The sequence below is a fragment of the Lolium perenne genome, chromosome 2, assembly GCF_019359855.2.
Source record: "Lolium perenne isolate Kyuss_39 chromosome 2, Kyuss_2.0, whole genome shotgun sequence".
NCBI lineage: Eukaryota > Viridiplantae > Streptophyta > Magnoliopsida > Poales > Poaceae > Lolium > Lolium perenne.
In genome coordinates this window covers 229,956,460-229,973,247 of record NC_067245.2, presented here as the reverse complement: position 1 = coordinate 229,973,247, position 16,788 = coordinate 229,956,460, and the positions used below count along the sequence as shown (strand labels likewise).

Sequence of the window (16,788 nt, the reverse complement as noted above, 5' to 3'; positions counted from 1 at the left end):
TACTTGGCGTAGGCTATGATTGTGATCTCTTGTAGATTATGAAGTTAACTATTGCTATGATGGTATTGATGTGATCTATGCCTCCTTTCGTAGCGTGAAGGTGACAGTGTGCATGCTATGTTAGTACTTGGTTTAGTTGTGTTGATCTGTCATGCACTCTAAGGTTATTTAAATATGAACATTGAATATTGTGGAGCTTGTTAACTCCGGCATTGAGGGTTCGTGTAATCCTACACAGTTAGTGGTGTTCATTATCCAACAAGAGAGTGTAGAGTCTAGCATCTATCTATTTATTCTGTTATGTGATCAATGTTGAGAGTGTCCACTAGTGAAAGTATGATCCCTAGGCCTTGTTCCTAAATACTGCTATCGCTGCTTGTTTCTTGTTTCTTTGCGTTTCTCTTTGCCTGCAATATTACCACCATCACTACACGCCAGCCAAGCACTTTTAAGCCTTTGTTACTACTGCTCATACTTATTCATACCACCTGTATTTCACTATCTCTTCGCCGAACTAGTGCACCTATTAGGTGTGTTGGGGACACAAGAGACTTCTTGCTTTGTGGTTGTAGGGTTGCATGAGAGGGATATCTTTGACCTCTTCCTCCCTGAGATCGATAAACCTTGGGTGATCCACTTAAGGGAAACTTGCTGCTGTTCTACAAACCTCTGCTCTTGGAGGCCCAACACTGTCTACAAGAATAGAAGCACCCGTAGACATCAATGACCCACAAGTATAGGGGATCGCAACAGTCTTCGAGGGAAGTAAAACCCAATTTATTGATTCGACACAAGGGGAGACAAAGAATACTAGAAAGCCTTAACAGCGGAGTTGTCAATTCAGCTGCATCTGGAAACAGACTTGCTCGCAAGAGTTTATCAGTAGTAACAGTTTTATAGCAGTAGCATTAGTGAAATAACAGCAGCAGTGAAATAAAGACAGCAGTAGTGATTATAGTAAACAGCAGGATTAAAATACTGTAGGCACAGGGATGGATGACGGGCGTTGCATGGATGATAGAAACTCATGTAACAATCAAAGCAGGGCATTTGCATATAATAATAAAACGGTGTCCAAGTACAAAGCAATCCATAGGCATGTGTTCCATATATAGTCGTACGTGCTCGCAATGAGAAACTTGCACAACATCTTTTGTCCTACCAGCCGGTGGCAGCCGGGCCTCTAGGGAATCTACTGGATATTAAGATATTCCTTTTAATAAAGTACCGGAGCAAAGCATTAACACTCCGTGAACACATGTGATCCTCACGTCACCGCCATCCCCTCCGGTTGTCCCGATTTCTGTCACTTTGGGGCCTTTGGTTCCGGACAGCGACATGTGTATACAACTTGCAGGTAAGATCATAAAACAATGCATATCATGATGAAATAATAACATGTTCAGATCTGAGATCATGGCACTCGAGCCCTAGTGACAAGCATTAAGCATAACAAGTTGCAACAATATCATCAAAGTACCAGTTACGGACACTAGGCACTATGCCCTAACAATCTTATGCTATTACATGACCAATATCATCCAATCCCTACCATCCCCTTCAGCCTACAGCGGGGGAATTACTCACACATGGATGGGGGAAACATTGCTGGTCGATGGAGAGGCGTCGGTGGTGATGATGGCGATGATCTCCTCCAATTCCCCGTCCCGGCGGAGTGCCAAAACGGAGTTTCTGGTCCCCGAGACAGAGTTTCGCGATGTGGCGGCGTACTGGAGGGTTTCTGGCGACTTCGACTTCGTTTTCGCGTTTTTTAGATCGAACCCTTTAAGTAGTCCAGAGGAGGGCATCGGAGGCCAGCCGAGGGGGCACACAGTAGGGCGGTGCGACCCCCCTGGGCCGCGCCGGCCTAGTGTGTGGGGCCCTCGGGCCTCCACCTGGCTTGTCCTTCTGGCTCCGTGAGTCTTCTGGTAAAATAAGCTCTTTGGTATAAATTCCGAGGATTTCCCCGAAAGTTGAATTTCTGCACAAAAACAAGACACCAGAGCAATTCTGCTGAAAACAGCGTTAGTCCGTGTTAGTTGTATCCAAAATACACAAATTAGAGGCAAAACAATAGCAAAAGTGTTCGGGAAAGTAGATACGTTTTGGATGTATCAACTCCCCCCAAGCTTAGCTTATTGCTTGTCCTCAAGCAATTCAGTTAACAACTGAGTGCGATAAAAGAACTTTCACGAACACATTTGCTCATATGATGTAAATATTCTCATGATATGGCTAACACTTAGGCAGTTCATAATAAGATACATGCAAATAAGATCATCTAATAGCTATGTCAATCATGGAAAGGTACTAACAATTAATAATAAGCATCATGAATCATGTCTATAAGCAGGATTGTAGTGTTCATAAAAGGGTATGATAAAGTGGTATCTCGCTTGCCCGAATTTGAACAGCAAAACATAAATGCCCAGGCACCTCTGAGGTTCATAGAAAGACTAGAAATAGAGATTGTCAAAGATAAAAGCATCAAAGTTATACCACAGTCAATCATATTTTGGGACAAGCATATTATACTAAGAATGACAGTTGTGCTCTCAATAAAGTGCTCAAAGAAAGAATGGTGACACAACATGAAAGTAAAAGATTGACCCTTCGCAGAGGGAAGCAGGGATTAACATGCGCTAGAGCTTTTCATTTTTAAAACAAGAGTAAAATTATTTTGAGAGGTGTTTGTTGTTGTCAACGAATGGTAATGGGTACACTAACTACCTCGCCAACCAGACTTTCAAGAGCGGCTCCCATGAAGGACGTTATTTCTACCAGCAAGATAGATCATCCCTCTTCTCTTTTGTTTACACACGTACTTTAGTTTTTATTATGAGTGACACTCCCCCCAACCTTTGCTTACACAAGCCATGGCTAGCCGAATCCTCGGGTGCCTTCCATCAATCTCATACCATGGAGGAGTGTCTATTTGCAAAATTAAGTTGCTTACTGATGAATCAGAGCAAAACGTGTGAAGAGAATTATTAATGAAGTTATTAATTGGGGCTGGGCACCCCGTTGCCAGCTCTTATTACGAAAGTCTGTCAAAAGTAAATGACAAGGTTGAAAGATAAACACCACATACTTCCTCATGAGCTATAAAATATTACACAAATTGAGAAGTATTTTGAAGGTTTTAAAGGTAGCGCATGAGAATTTACTTGGAATGGTTTGAAATGCCATGCGTAGGTATTTATGATGGACACTTTGGAACAACTTGGTTTTCAGGGGTTTGGAAGCACGAGCAGCGTTCCCGCTCAGTACAAATGAAGGCTAGCAATAGACTGGGGAGCGACAAATCAAGAGAGCAGTCACTGTCATAATCATGCTTGCGGCAAAATAAATTAACGGAGGCATAAAAGTGATACAAGAACTCTAAAGCAATGTAAATCATCGAGGCTTAATTGACTTTTGTTCTGTCATATGCATGCGTGAGCATGTGCCAAGTCGATTTGAATGAATTATTCATAGGAGGATACCACAATGTCATACCTATTTATAAATAAAACAATGCAAGCAAACATCCATGACATGCTACTCATATTAATAAATTGGAGCTAAACATGAGAGATCATGAACTACTAGACTTTCTTAAATGACATATACCTCACATGAACCAGCTAAGCATGCTCATATGGATGAGTATATGTATAAAAATGAAAACAAATAGAGTTCATACCAGCCTCTCACCACAGTCGAATTGTCGTAGATCGTCATTATTGCCTTTCACTTGTGTAGCTTGAATAATATGAAATGAAAACCACGCTCCAGCCACCGAAGACCATTGAACTCATAATGAACTTTACAAACCAAAGAAGAACAACAAATATTTTTGGTGTTTTCAAATTGGAAACAAGAACAAAAGGAAACAAGCAAACAAAGCAAAATCTTTTTGGATTTTCTTATAGCAAACCAACGATAGCAAATAAAGAAAAATAAATGCAAGAAACCAAAATAAGCAAATGATGAAGAGAAACAACAGAAATATTTTTGGTCTTTTTGTGTTTAGGGAAGAAACAAAACAAAAGCAAGAAAATGAAAACTAGAAAAGTCACATAAACTCAAAGCAGCAGGAATTCGTCAAACTTGACAGCAGTACAGTAATCGATTTTTAAGAAATTCTTCCGCTGCGCAAATCGAAAAGTGTTCAACTAATGAAAGTTAGATAACAACCTGGGGAACATGCACAAAAATTGGCTTCGCAAAATAACGTTCTGGCAATTTTTGAGAATTTTTTTAGTAACAGTCCAGAATCTGTTTTCAGGCAGCACCTCCCCAAATATCATCTCTCTCTCATTAGAAAACCACTCAAAGAAACCAAACAGGTATATAGAAGTATCCAGCAACCATAATATGCAAAGAATGAGTGATGCCGGTATACCTCCCCCCAAGCTTAGGCTTCTGGCCTAAGTGGAGTTCAACCCCAGCGAGGGTCGCTGTTCCACGCCGGTGGATCATACATGGCGTAGTCATAGTGAGGTCCCGATGCAGAAGAAAAACGTGGAGGCTCCACATGCCCAAAATGTTGATGCGAAGAACTTGCTGCATCAGATGGCAAGTCGAGGTGTTCCTCGGCCTCCTCCGTGTTGTCTCTTGCATAATGGCCTCCTCCCTCCATGTATGCATTCAATGCACCTTCCGTGACCGACCAATCCTCCCTGGAATCAAGGTTAAATAGAACAGGTGCAGGCAATCCTACTAGTTTTTCAGTTTTCTTAGTTGTTCTCCAAGTCTTCTTGTAAAATGTCATTTTGTAAAACAGGTTACCCAAATTAGATGAGTCAGAAACAAATTCATGTTTGATCATGGATACTATGTCAAGTTTCTCTATGGGAAGTTGAATATCAAGATGGTGAGGTTCTACACCATGCAAAGCTAGTAAACGAGAGGCGATGAGACCTCCACAAACTCCGCCCTTCTCACGGTTAGTAGCAAGTCTATAGGCTATCAATGCACACAAATTATAAGCCCTACTACTTTGCAGTGCAACAGCTAGAAAAGCTAAATCCTGGATAGATAGTTTGCTACCATTCTTCCTAGCAAGAACGCACTTAGTAATGAAATAAGCAAAGTAGCGGATAGCTGGGAGTTGAATGCTACTGATTTTACCACCATCCTCTGAGAAGCTCCTTCCATTGCAAATCATCCCGAAGAGGTTCAAGAGCTCCTGCGGCGATCCCCTTATCTTCTCACATGATCCCCATTGCGGCACTCTGATTGCTGCACAAAAATCATCGAATGGCAAGTTGACAGTCTTATTATAAATCTTGTACTGAACCATGGGGTTAGATCGTGACCAATTGAACTTAAAACCCTGCACAACAGACATAGTCAATTTTGCATATTGGCATGGTTCTCCGTCAACAAAATCATTCAACCCTGCACGAGAAATTAGATTCTGAACATCTCCCAAGATTCCTGCACTTCTCATGAAATCTGTGCACGGGTAGTAAGAGGGGTATACTCCCTCTTCGCGGTTCACTCTCATGACTTGTTGCACCTCCAATTCTTGATGGTTTAGTTGATGTCTATTCCACTCCATTTTCTGAAATTTTCAACCAACATTATAAAATTTGATTTGGTGACATATAATTGAGGGAAACTACTATAGGAACTTGCTAGAGTACTAATCATGCATCAAAACTAGCTTATACAACTTAGAACAAGCATGCAAGCTCACTAAACATGTTACCTACAGCAGCAAAATATTCAAGATATACTCAACCAAACAAAATTCTACTTGGATAATCGGAGGAGTCACATACCGGAGAGCAAATGTGCCAAATTTCAGATAGAAATCTGGGCTGAGCAAAGAGATCGAGAAATCTTGAGCTCTTGAGCAGAAATGCGAGTGAGAGGAAACTGGTGCTGGTTTTTTCGGGAGAGAGAAGAGTGTGGGAGGAAGAGATAAAGAAGTGGGGCAAGGGGGAGCCCACACAACAGGGTGGCGCGCCCCCTTCCAGGCCGCGCTGGCCTGTGGGGTGCCACCCTGGGGTGCCCCACTGGTCATCCCCAGGTGCTCCCAGGTGCGTCTTCGAAAAATAGGACCAACGGTATAATTTTTGTGAATTTTTGAAAACTTTGAAAAATGCACATTTCTGGGTATTAAGTTTATTATTACTGGAGAGAAAAGGATTTTAAAATTTCTATACAACTAAGGAACTTTGCAAAACAAAAATGCTACAGTAAGTAGAACAAGTGGAGGAAGAAAGAGATGTTGTTTACCTCCTCTATGCATATAAAAGGTATTTGTTAACAAGGTTGATCAAGTCTTGCCACCAAATAAATTTTACATAGCATAGGAAGAAATAAACCTCAAATCAATCATGTTACCTTGAATTGTATTGATATGGATCCAATCATAAGATTTTGATATCCCTCTTTAGGCTCATATATAGGACAATCAATAGTTCCAATTTTGATAGTCTTCACATTAGAAATGGTATTAACTCCACATACTTTATCAATCCTCTTGGGGAAATAGACGGTATGTTCCTTGTCATCGACATTGAAAGTAACTTTTCCTTTGTTGCAATCAATAACAGCTCCTGCAGTGTTAAGAAAAGGTCTCCCAAGAATAATAGACATATTATCATCTTCAGGCATTTCCAACACAACAAAATCAGTTAATATCAAGCAGTTATTAGTAACTTGAACAGGAAAGGCATTTGCTTTTGTACCCATGGTTCTTTTTCATTACCATGTTTCTTAGCAATAAAATCTTCTTTAGTATACTTTTTATTTTTAGCATGCTTTTCAGGTTCATCTTCAACTTCTTCTTTATCAGAAGCATCATTCTTATCATTATCATTATCATTATCATGTTCATTACCACTTTCAGTTTCAGCATCGGAAATAGAAATACTATTAGGATCATTAACAGGTTCAGAGGATTCTACAACATTTTTATGTTTCTTCTTCTTTTTCTTAGAAGGAGCACTAGGTTCAATTCGTTGAGAATCTTGTTCAACTCTTTTGGGATGCCCTTCAGGATATAGAGGATCCTGGGTAGAGACACCGCCTCTAGTTGTTACTTCATAAGCATGTTTCTCTTTAGAATTATTTTTAACAAGTCATTTTGCACTTTAGTGAGTTGATCAATTTGAGTTTGAACCATTTGAAAATGTTTAACAAGCATCCTAACATCATTGGAGGTTCTCTCCATAATATCATGCAAATTGCTAATAGCTTGAGAGTTTTCCATTAGATGATTCTCTACTCTCATATTAAAATTTTCCATTAGAGGCAAAACAATAGCAAAAGTGTTCGGGAAAGTAGATACGTTTTGGACGTATCAACAAGCAATAAGCTAAGCTTGGGGGGAGTTGATACGTCCAAAACGTATCTACTTTCCCGAACACTTTTGCTATTGTTTTGCCTCTAATTTGTGTATTTTGGATACAACTAACACGGACTAACGATGTTTTCAGCAGAATTGCTCTGGTGTCTTGTTTTTGTGCAGAAATTCAACTTTCGGGAAAATCCACGGAATTTATACCAAAGGGCCTATTTTACCAGAAGACTCACGGAGCCAGAAGGGCAAGCCAGGTGGAGGCCCGAGGGCCCCACACACTAGGCCGGCGCGGCCCAGGAGGGGGGCGCACCGTCCTAACATGTGGCCCCCTCAGCTGGCCTCCGACGCCCTCCTCTGGACTACTTAAAGGGTTCGATCTAAAAACGCGAGCCAGAAAGTCGAAGTCGCCAGAAACCCTCCAGAACGCCGCCACATTGCGAAACTCCGCCTCGGGGACCAGAAACTCCGTTCTGGCACTGCGCCGGGACGGGGAATTGGAGGAGATCATCGCCATCATCACCACCGACGTCTCTCCATTGACCAACAATGCTTCCCCCATCCATGTGTGAGTAATTCCCCCGCTGTAGGCTGAAGGGGATGGTAGGTATTGGATGAGATTGGTCATGTAATAGCATAAGATTGTTAGGGCATAGTGCCTAGTGTCCGTAATTGGTACTTTGATGATATTGTTGCAACTTGTTATGCTTAATGCTTTTCACTAGGGCCCGAGTGCCATGATCTCAGATCTGAACATGTTATTGTTTCATCATGATATGCATTGTTTTATGATCTTACCTGCAAGTTGTATACACATGTCACTGTCCGGAACCCGAGGACCCGAAGTGACAGAAATCGGGACAACCGGAGGGGAAGGCGGTGATGTGAGGATCACATGTTTTCACGGAGTGTTAATGCTTTGCTCCGGTACTCTATTAAAAGAAGTACCTTAATATCCAGTAGATTCCCTAGAGGCCCGGCTGCCACCGGCTGGTAGGACAAAAGATGTTGTGCAAGTTTCTCATTGCGAGCACGTACGACTATATACGAAACACATGCCTATTAATTGATTAGTACTTGGACACCGTTTGATTATTATCTGCAAATGCCCTGCTTTGATTATTACATGAGTTTCTCTCATCCATGCAACGCCCGTTATCCATCCCTGTGCCTACAGTATTTTAATCATGCTGTTTACTATAATCACTACTGCCGTCTTTGTTACTCTGCTGCTGTTATTTCACTACTGCTACTGCTATAAAACTGTTACTACTGATAAACTCTTGCGAGCAAGTCTGTTTCCAGGTGCAGCTGAATTGACAACTCCGCTGTTAAGGCTTTCAAGTATTCTTTGTCTCCCCTTGTGTCGAATCAATAAATTGGGTTTTACTTCCCGCGAAGACTGTTGCGATCCCCTATACTTGTGGGTCATCACACCCTCATATGACAATACCAGCGCCTATTTGAGAGCTGCCGGTGGAGATGGCAAAACCTATACACTGACCAGGTCGGTGGCTACCGGCCACCGCACACCCCCTGGTCGGGTCACTCTGGGCGTTCGGGAAATCCCGAAAATTCGGGACGGGAAATTCGGGAAAAATATATTTCGGGAGATGGGAAATGACATCTGAAAATGCAAGGAAAAATGTGAATCCCGACAATTCGGGTACCCGACAATTCGGGTTCGGGATCGGGAAATCCTGAATAGCCCGATTTACACACAGAACAAAAAAAACAGCGTTGTGCTTCGGGGATAGGAGCTTCGTGTGGGCCGACGGGAAGCACCTCCTCCCGTCCCGCGACGGCTTCCCGCGACAAGCCGAGAGAAGCAGCAAGTTCGCGCTCGCCTACGCCATGAGGCATGAGCGACACGCTCGACGAGCTCGCGCGCCGGGTGGATGCCAGCCTGTCGTGCGGCTGCAGCGAGGCCGAGGTCTTGAAGAAGCAGGTATCCAGGGAGGCGTTCCAGGGGGAGGCGTTCGTCCGGTACCTCCGCGCACTGGCGTTGGAGCCGCAGGGCACGGGGAGGCGAGCGGCGCTGCAAGGGCGAGTAGAACCGCCGCTCTGGGCCTGGCCTCTGGTTGTGGCGGCTGGGAAAGGGGGCGACCGGGCGGGATACGAGGGACTGGAGAGAGTGGACGAGGCGCTCGTGGCCTCGTGTAGTAGTAGTCTAGGGTTTCCTGAACTTGGGCTGGGCCTCCACCTCGCTACAACTTGGGCTAGGTTGCAGTTTTGATGGGCTGGACTCTATTATTTCGGGATACTCGGGATATTCGGGACACCACCTTACACACCGGGACACCACCTTACACACCCGAATTTCCTGAACTAATTTCGGGAAATCGAAACACGTTCCCGAATTGATACTCGGGTGTTTTGGGTTTGGGATATACGGGTTCGGGAATTTTGGGTTCAGGATTCGGGATTTATGCCCGGAGTGATGGTCGGGTAAGGGCCAGGCCCATTTGTGTCTGTTTGGCCTGTAGCAGTTCGTTTTTCATTTTTCTTTTCTGTTTTTTTTTTCTATTTTCTGTTTTCGATTTTGTTTATATTTTTAGATTCTAAAATTTTAATTTCTAAAAATTGTTCAAATTGAGAAAATGTTTAAATTCAAAAATATTCAAATTTGAAAACCGTTCAAATTTGAAAGCCGTTCAAATTTGAAATTTGTTCAAATTCGAAAATTGTTCTAATATGAAAATCGTTCAGATTAAAAAATTATTCAAATATAAAATTTGTTCAAATTCAGAAATTGTTCATAGAAAAAAATACATTTTTTCAAATTTAAGAATCTTCAAATCTGAAAAATGTTCAGATTTTTAAAAAGTGATTTCTTTTTAATTTGAAAAATATTTTAATTTTGACAAATGTTCAGATTTTAAACAAACAACAAAAAACAAAGAGAAACGAAAAAGAAAAAACAGCTTACCTGATGTTGGGCTGCGACCCAGTTAGTAACCGGGGGCCGGGGGGGGGGGGGGCTCGCGGGGTGTGTGGCAGCCCCATCGACACCGACCAGATCGGTGGACAGCATCTCCCGGTCTTAGGCCCTGTTTGTTTGCGCTTTTCGTCCGCTGCAACTTCAGCTTTTGGGGTCAAAAGCAGCGGCGCAAACAAACGACCAAATTTTCAACAGCGCTGGCGAGAAGCAGGGCTGGAAAATGAACTACCGAGTGTCGCAGCGCGGAAGCAGCCCGGGGGGCGCTTTTGCCCGCTTCCCGCGTGTCCCGAAATACGGAGGACCAAAGAACCCTCGTCACATTCGAGGAATTACAAGAAAACTGCCACCGAAACGGTCGCACCCTCTCCCTCATCTTCTCCCTCACTCCCGCGAGCGCCACCGCGGCGGCGGCCTCTTCCCCGGACGCCGACCTTCCCCGCCGGAGACCTCAGCCTCACACCCTCTCCCTCACTCCCGCGAGCTCTTCCTTCCTCTGTTCCCCAAACTCCGAAACCCTAGCCTTCGGCCGCCGACAAACACGGCCATTCCACGCCTCCCCGTGCTCCGTTTAGAGATCCTTGAGCTCCGCCTCGTCGGTCTCGTTCGAATCCTGGAAGGAAGCGAGCCCGAAGGCTAGGAATCGATCACACGGTCTTCGTCTTCTTCACCTCCGGCCATGCGCCTCCTCCGCTCGATCTCCTCCGTCGACGCGTTTCGATCTTCGCCTTCGGTTCCTGGAGCTCCGAGGCGCCCACCTGGTACTGCCGAAGCCATCCCCGTCGAGCCGCGCGTCTCGGAGCTCCCTCCCGACGAGGACCTGCTCCGGCTGCCGCTGTCGGCGTCCATGGCGTCGCTGCCGGCGACCATTTGGCAGCGGCGCCACCTCCATCTGGTTCGCCGCGCTCGACCGCGTCGAACGCGACCAGTCCCGCGTCCCCTCATGCCCTACTTCGCCGGATCGGTGCTCGACCTGGGAGCAATGGCTATGGTGACGTCAGGATGACGTCATATTTCTTTTATCCTTTTATGTAATTCTTTTTGAATGGTTTATTTTGAATTAAACTATGCGTAAAAAGGTTTAAAAAGGTTTAATTTGAATTAAACTATGCACAAAATGGTTTAAAATGGTTTATTTTGAATTAAACTATGCGCAAAATGGTTTATTTTGAATTAAACTATGCGTAAAATGGTTTAAGGGCATTTCAGACATTTCACATCTAAAACCAACAACTACAGCCATCAAAAGCATTCTTAGCAAACATCAAATCTAAGATTCCACCAGCTGCTTCCTACAGCTGCTTTTTCCACAGTTAATTTTTCACAGCTGCTTTTCAACAGCTGCAGCCCAAACAAACAGACCCTTAGACTGAGTCGGCCGGACGGCCGGCGTCTACGGGCCGAAGGAACACTTGCAGCGGGGCATGAACCCATGGAGGAGCGCTCCCGTCGGCCCGGCCCAGCCCGCAATTATCAGAGACGGCAGCTTTCTGCAAACAAGTTCAAATTTCAAAGACTGGAGGGGTGGGTCCCGCAGCCGTCACATCCCCTGCGACAGTACAGGGGCAGAGGCAGAGCTAGTCGTTTTTCTTTCCCCATTCTTCTCGTTCTCGCCCCAAATCGCCGCTGAATCCTCCGGCGATCGAGCAAGCATCTGCTGCATTTTTCGACGCGCTCGTGCGAGGTGCTCCTGAACCGGAGGCGTTTCCTGACATCAGCCTCCGGGGCTCCATTCGGGATCCATGGCGCGAGGCGACGGCTCGGGCTTCTGCGGCTTCGCGAAGGGTTTCTTGGTCAGTGGAAGCTCTGGCTCTCTGTCTGATCGACCTCCTCTTGCCAAAAATCCTGGTGGCGGGAGGACGGGGCCGCCGCGGGAGGTTGTGGAGATCAGCTCCGACGAGGAGGAGGACGACGGATCTACCCCCGTGGCCAGGAAGTTGCGTTTTGATGATGCTGCTGATGAAAGGGCCACTGGGGGGAGCGATCTTGGTGTGGGGAAGAAGCGCGAGTCCCGCGGCGTCGGCAAGGAAGACGACGATTGCGTGGTTCTGGACAGCGACCCTGATGGTGCGGTGCCCGTTGGGGAGGACAAGGGAACTGCGGGACTTGATGGCGGCTTGGATGAACTGCAGATAGTTGCTGAGAAAGGCCAGGTATTTGTACCTCCCGTACTGAATTTACGAATTTGTGCAATACCTTGCTACATTGGAGACTACCTGTAGAGATGAATTGTGATGTACTGAGTGTGTGCGTGACTATCTTGTGCCGATTTCATTTGGATTTGGCTTGTGTGAGTAGTAAAGGTGATTTATAGAGGTTTAATCCAAGAGTGTGCCGTGTGTTCACTGCTTCAGTACATGTGTATTCCATGTTTGCTTATTTGTCTTGTCTATGGTTATATGAACTGCAGTTGCAGAGATAGGCCAGGTATCTGTACCTTACATTATAAACTTATGATCCGTTTCACTGTACTTAAATTGTGCATGCCTTACAAGCAATACCTTGCTATATTGGAGACTATATGTAGAGATGAAATGGTCTTACTGTGGCAGCATAACTTTCCTTTGACATTGGCATTAATAGCTGGCTATGCTTCTGTAGGTAGCCTGCAGGGACTTTCCTCACTCGCGCCATTTATGTTCTAAATTGCCCTTCAGCACCACTTTACACGTCACGCATTGTAGCATGGTAAGCACTCCAATATGATGACACAGTGAATATAGTATCAAAGTCCTCAGTAGACAATAATTTCGTAGATGCTGACTTCTTTTGTTATTCAAATGCAGTGCTACTGTTTTGTATGTGATGCTCCAGCTCCATGCACTTATTGGGGCAAAGGTCTCTCTACTGATGATCATTGTCATGCTACTGATAAGGAAACTAGGTGGACAACACTGAGGCAGGCATTCAAGCGCAAACATCTGCCGGCATCTCATTCAGAGAAACACCAGAATGTTGTGTACCCAGCAATGGTGCCACTCAGACAGCAAGATATACAGCGTCGAGTCTCAGCTCTACAGTCAGATCCATCTTTCTTGTCAGGTTTTAGTCGCTTTTCTCTTACTGATGGAAGCCCCATTATGGATGTTGTACACCAAAACCAACAGAGGCACATACTTCAGGGAGTCTTACCTAATGCAGGGCAAACTGTTGGTGCACCAAGAGTATCCCATTTGACAAGAGAGGGAAGAGGTAGAGACAATGTTCAAACCACTCAAGCTACCCGCCTCCATACACCCTGTGGACAAGAGCCGTACCAGCAGGAAGATGACGAAGAGTACACGTCTGAGGAGGAGGACGAAGAGTACACATCTGAGGAGGAGGACGAAGAGTACACGTCTCAGGAGGATGGCGAGTACACATCTGAGAAGGCCAAGGTGTACGTGGGGAACCTACACTATGACATTGTCCGTGAGGACCTCGACGAGCTCTTTGGGCAAGCCGGTTTTGTTGAGTTCTCAGAAGTAAGCCACTTTGCTTTTCATTATCTTTGTCTGTTCACCGCTCTGTGCACAAGTGCGTTAAGTCCTTGAGTTCTTAATAATGTGTATACACACAGCTAAAAAATTGACCCGGTAACAACTTCTGCAACATGACACGGCTTTGCACTTCCTGTATAGTTGTAATGTGATATGCGCTGTTGAAGCTTGCGTGGTGTATCTACTTGAATCTACTTTTCTGCTCTGTAAGCTTGATATGTTTTGGTTAGAATCAGGTTCTCTGTGATACTGTTTTAGCTTTCACAGGATGTTTGTGCCTGTTGATTACAAGCTACATCGGATTTATGTTTTGCCACTTGGCTCATTGATTTGTTAGGCGTGTGATGCTTCTTAAGAAGCTGTGAAATGATTTGAATACATGTTTTATGAACATTCTGCTGTTTATTCGCTTCGTTATGATATTCATGTGCTGTGTTATGCATATTCATCAGTGCTGCTGGGAGGCAAATATAATTTATTGCATCTCTTGTGTCTGGTTTTCTCCTTGTTCTGAAACACAGTCTCTAATTTTTGAATGCATAGGTTGTGTACAGCCGACAAACATGGCAGAGCTGTGGATTTGGGTTTGTCACCATGAGTACTGTTAAGGAGGCAGAGCTAGCTGTGGAGATGTTCAATGGCTTTGTGAGTACATTTTATAAATTATAATTTGGTGGGGCTAGTTGCTATGTACTTTCTGAATTTCATAATATGTAAAAAAGCTTGTTTGGTGTGGAGTTTTTGGAACCTGAGCTCCAATGAGCCCCTTGTTAGTATTGTAAATGGTAGAAAATTGGAAACACAGGAAAAAAATTGTGTGTGTGTCCTGCACAAATGAAACGAGAAAGAGGGATCAAAATTACAAATGTAGATGCATCTACTTTGTTACTCTCAATAGTTGAGGGAAATGCACAAATTTACAGGAAATTTTGCTGACCCGCATATAATAGGTGTACACCTGTGACACGTGTATTTTTCTCATAATTTAATTAATGTGGAAATTGATTTATTTGGTGCCTGGGCTAACTGGAGCCTGCATATCAATAAGTTATCGTGAACCACTTCCGTCTTGCCTGCATCTCCTGTGCTCATAGTTGGGCTAGTAATTTATATGCTTTCAAATACAGTCAAATGGGGTGCTCCTTGTTTGCATTGGCATCTTTTCATGTAATAATTTCTTGTGGTGATGTGGTATTGGTTTATCATTCTGAAATCTCAATGATGTACACCACAGTGTTCCTACTTCCTTATTTGAGAACCTTAGTCTGAACCAACCTAGTCATCGCCCTCTTCATTCTGTTTACCAGCTTATTCATTCATATGTGATGCACATGAGAATGCTCATGAATCTAATTCATTTAGCTGTTCTTTACTTCTGGAGGTCAGTGTCATACGTAATTCATATGCCACATAAGCTTATGCTAAAGAACGAATAAATCCCATGCTTTTCTGATCATTGACATTAAATTTGGACAGAAAATGCACGGGAGGCGTCTAACTGTGCAGCACAAGGCAGCTCGGAGAGTCGCCCGGGTGGAAGCTCCCCTGTGTCAATCCAAGTCACCGTTCAGACTCTACGTGGGCAATCTGCCTTCGCAAGCGAGTGACTCTTGGTTGAAGGCGCTGTTCAGCCAGCATGGAAAAGTGGTTGAGGCTAGAGTCGTCGACAAGGAGCATGATGGACGTGCCTTGTGCTCGCGAGGATTTGGGTTTGTCAAAATGGCGACGGAGGAGGAATCGTACGTCGCCATTGAGGCCCTTGACAAACAGGTCAGTATACTGTTGGTTCTGATTTGTTGTCATTTGTGTTACATAGTTAACCGGATGAAGCGTGTTCTGCAGATAATGGAGGGACGTCCCCTGCGAGTGGAGGTCGCGAAGGAGCGGCCACGGTGACGTCGGTGAGGCCTTCGCTGAAGATATATTTGGGGTTAGACTTAGCTAGGCAGGAGAAAGATTTATATGTTCGAAAATGTGAGATCAGCTAGAAAGCAGGTGTTTCATCCCTGTTTTTTCCGACACCTTTGGGGCAGCTGCCATGCTGCTGTTTGCGGCTTATTTAATTTTAAGCCAGGAAAAAATGACTACTATGATCTAAAACTAAGACATGAAAGCTGCTGCATACTCCCAGTCTTGCATGTTTTATTCTATTTACTGTTTAACTTTTTTGGGTTGGAAAGTAGGAAGGGGTCCCTTGCACTAGTTTTAGTGTGAAAAGGCAGAATGGTTACAGCCATAGTTCATATCAGGGATTACATGGTTGCAGGCAGATCTCAATTCTTTCCTTTCATTTTTGGTGCTGTCAAGGTTCGAGTGTCACCCTCAAACACATTCAAAGAGAGTAGTGCTTCTTTCTCAAACACTCGGAGAGAGCAATGGTGAGATGTTCAAGAGGGTCCTGAAGTTCAGACGATGCATGATCAGAGATGACAGGACGAGTGTGAGTCTTCTATTTTTATGGAATGTCACACCGGGCAACACTGATATTGCTGTTGCATGAGAAAAAAAAAAAGACCCAGCAATTGGTGAAGAGGCTCCACGAGCTGTCTGTCCCAGAACCAAAATGAGGTGTTTGCACAAATGCTGGCCACTGTAGGTTTTCATGGTCCATGGAGATCAGGGATTGTCAGTTGTGTAAGAGTTCGTTATTAGAGTTCTACCGAATGGTAAAGATATAAACCATATCGGGTAGTTACCTAGTTTCCTTGAATATCATATCAATTTTAATTTGTAATCCTCCGAGGCTTTAGAAACAGGCTCCCCTTCCATGTCAACTGTAAAGGGAGGACAAATTCAGCATCACATCACATGAAAACTGAACCAATATGCAGCAGCTCTGCTATCTTAGTTTCAGATAATGTAGTCATTTTTATCCTGCCTTAATAATATTAAATAAGCCACAAAGAGCAGCACGGCAGCTGCCCAATGGTCTCACAAAAATAAAGATAAAACGTCTGCTGGGTAAATGATCTCGTAATTTTTACCATCAAAAGTCTAACACCACATATGACTAGTCACAGTGGGAAGTATCATACGGCTGGTCATAGTGGTAAGTATCATGTAGTAGTATCATG

The 16,788-nt window shown here is 44.2% G+C and overlaps 1 protein-coding gene across 2 annotated transcripts; it reads left to right on the top strand.

Annotated features, from left to right (window-relative positions):
• The first annotated feature begins 11,791 nt into the window (after positions 1-11,791).
• On the top strand, positions 11,792-15,836 carry LOC127335159 (uncharacterized). Of its 2 annotated transcripts, XM_051361748.2 has the most exons (7): positions 11,793-12,388; positions 12,837-12,923; positions 13,022-13,277; positions 13,377-13,699; positions 14,258-14,359; positions 15,191-15,484; positions 15,557-15,836. In XM_051361748.2, the coding sequence occupies exons 1-7, from the start codon at positions 11,978-11,980 to the stop codon at positions 15,608-15,610; spliced, it is 1,527 nt and encodes a 508-aa protein (XP_051217708.1). In that variant the 5' UTR covers positions 11,793-11,977; the 3' UTR covers positions 15,611-15,836. The 2 variants fall into 2 exon arrangements, with proteins under 2 accessions (XP_051217707.1, XP_051217708.1); XM_051361747.2 differs by having other exon boundaries at positions 11,792-12,388; positions 13,022-13,699.
• Positions 15,837-16,788: the final 952 nt, after the last annotated feature.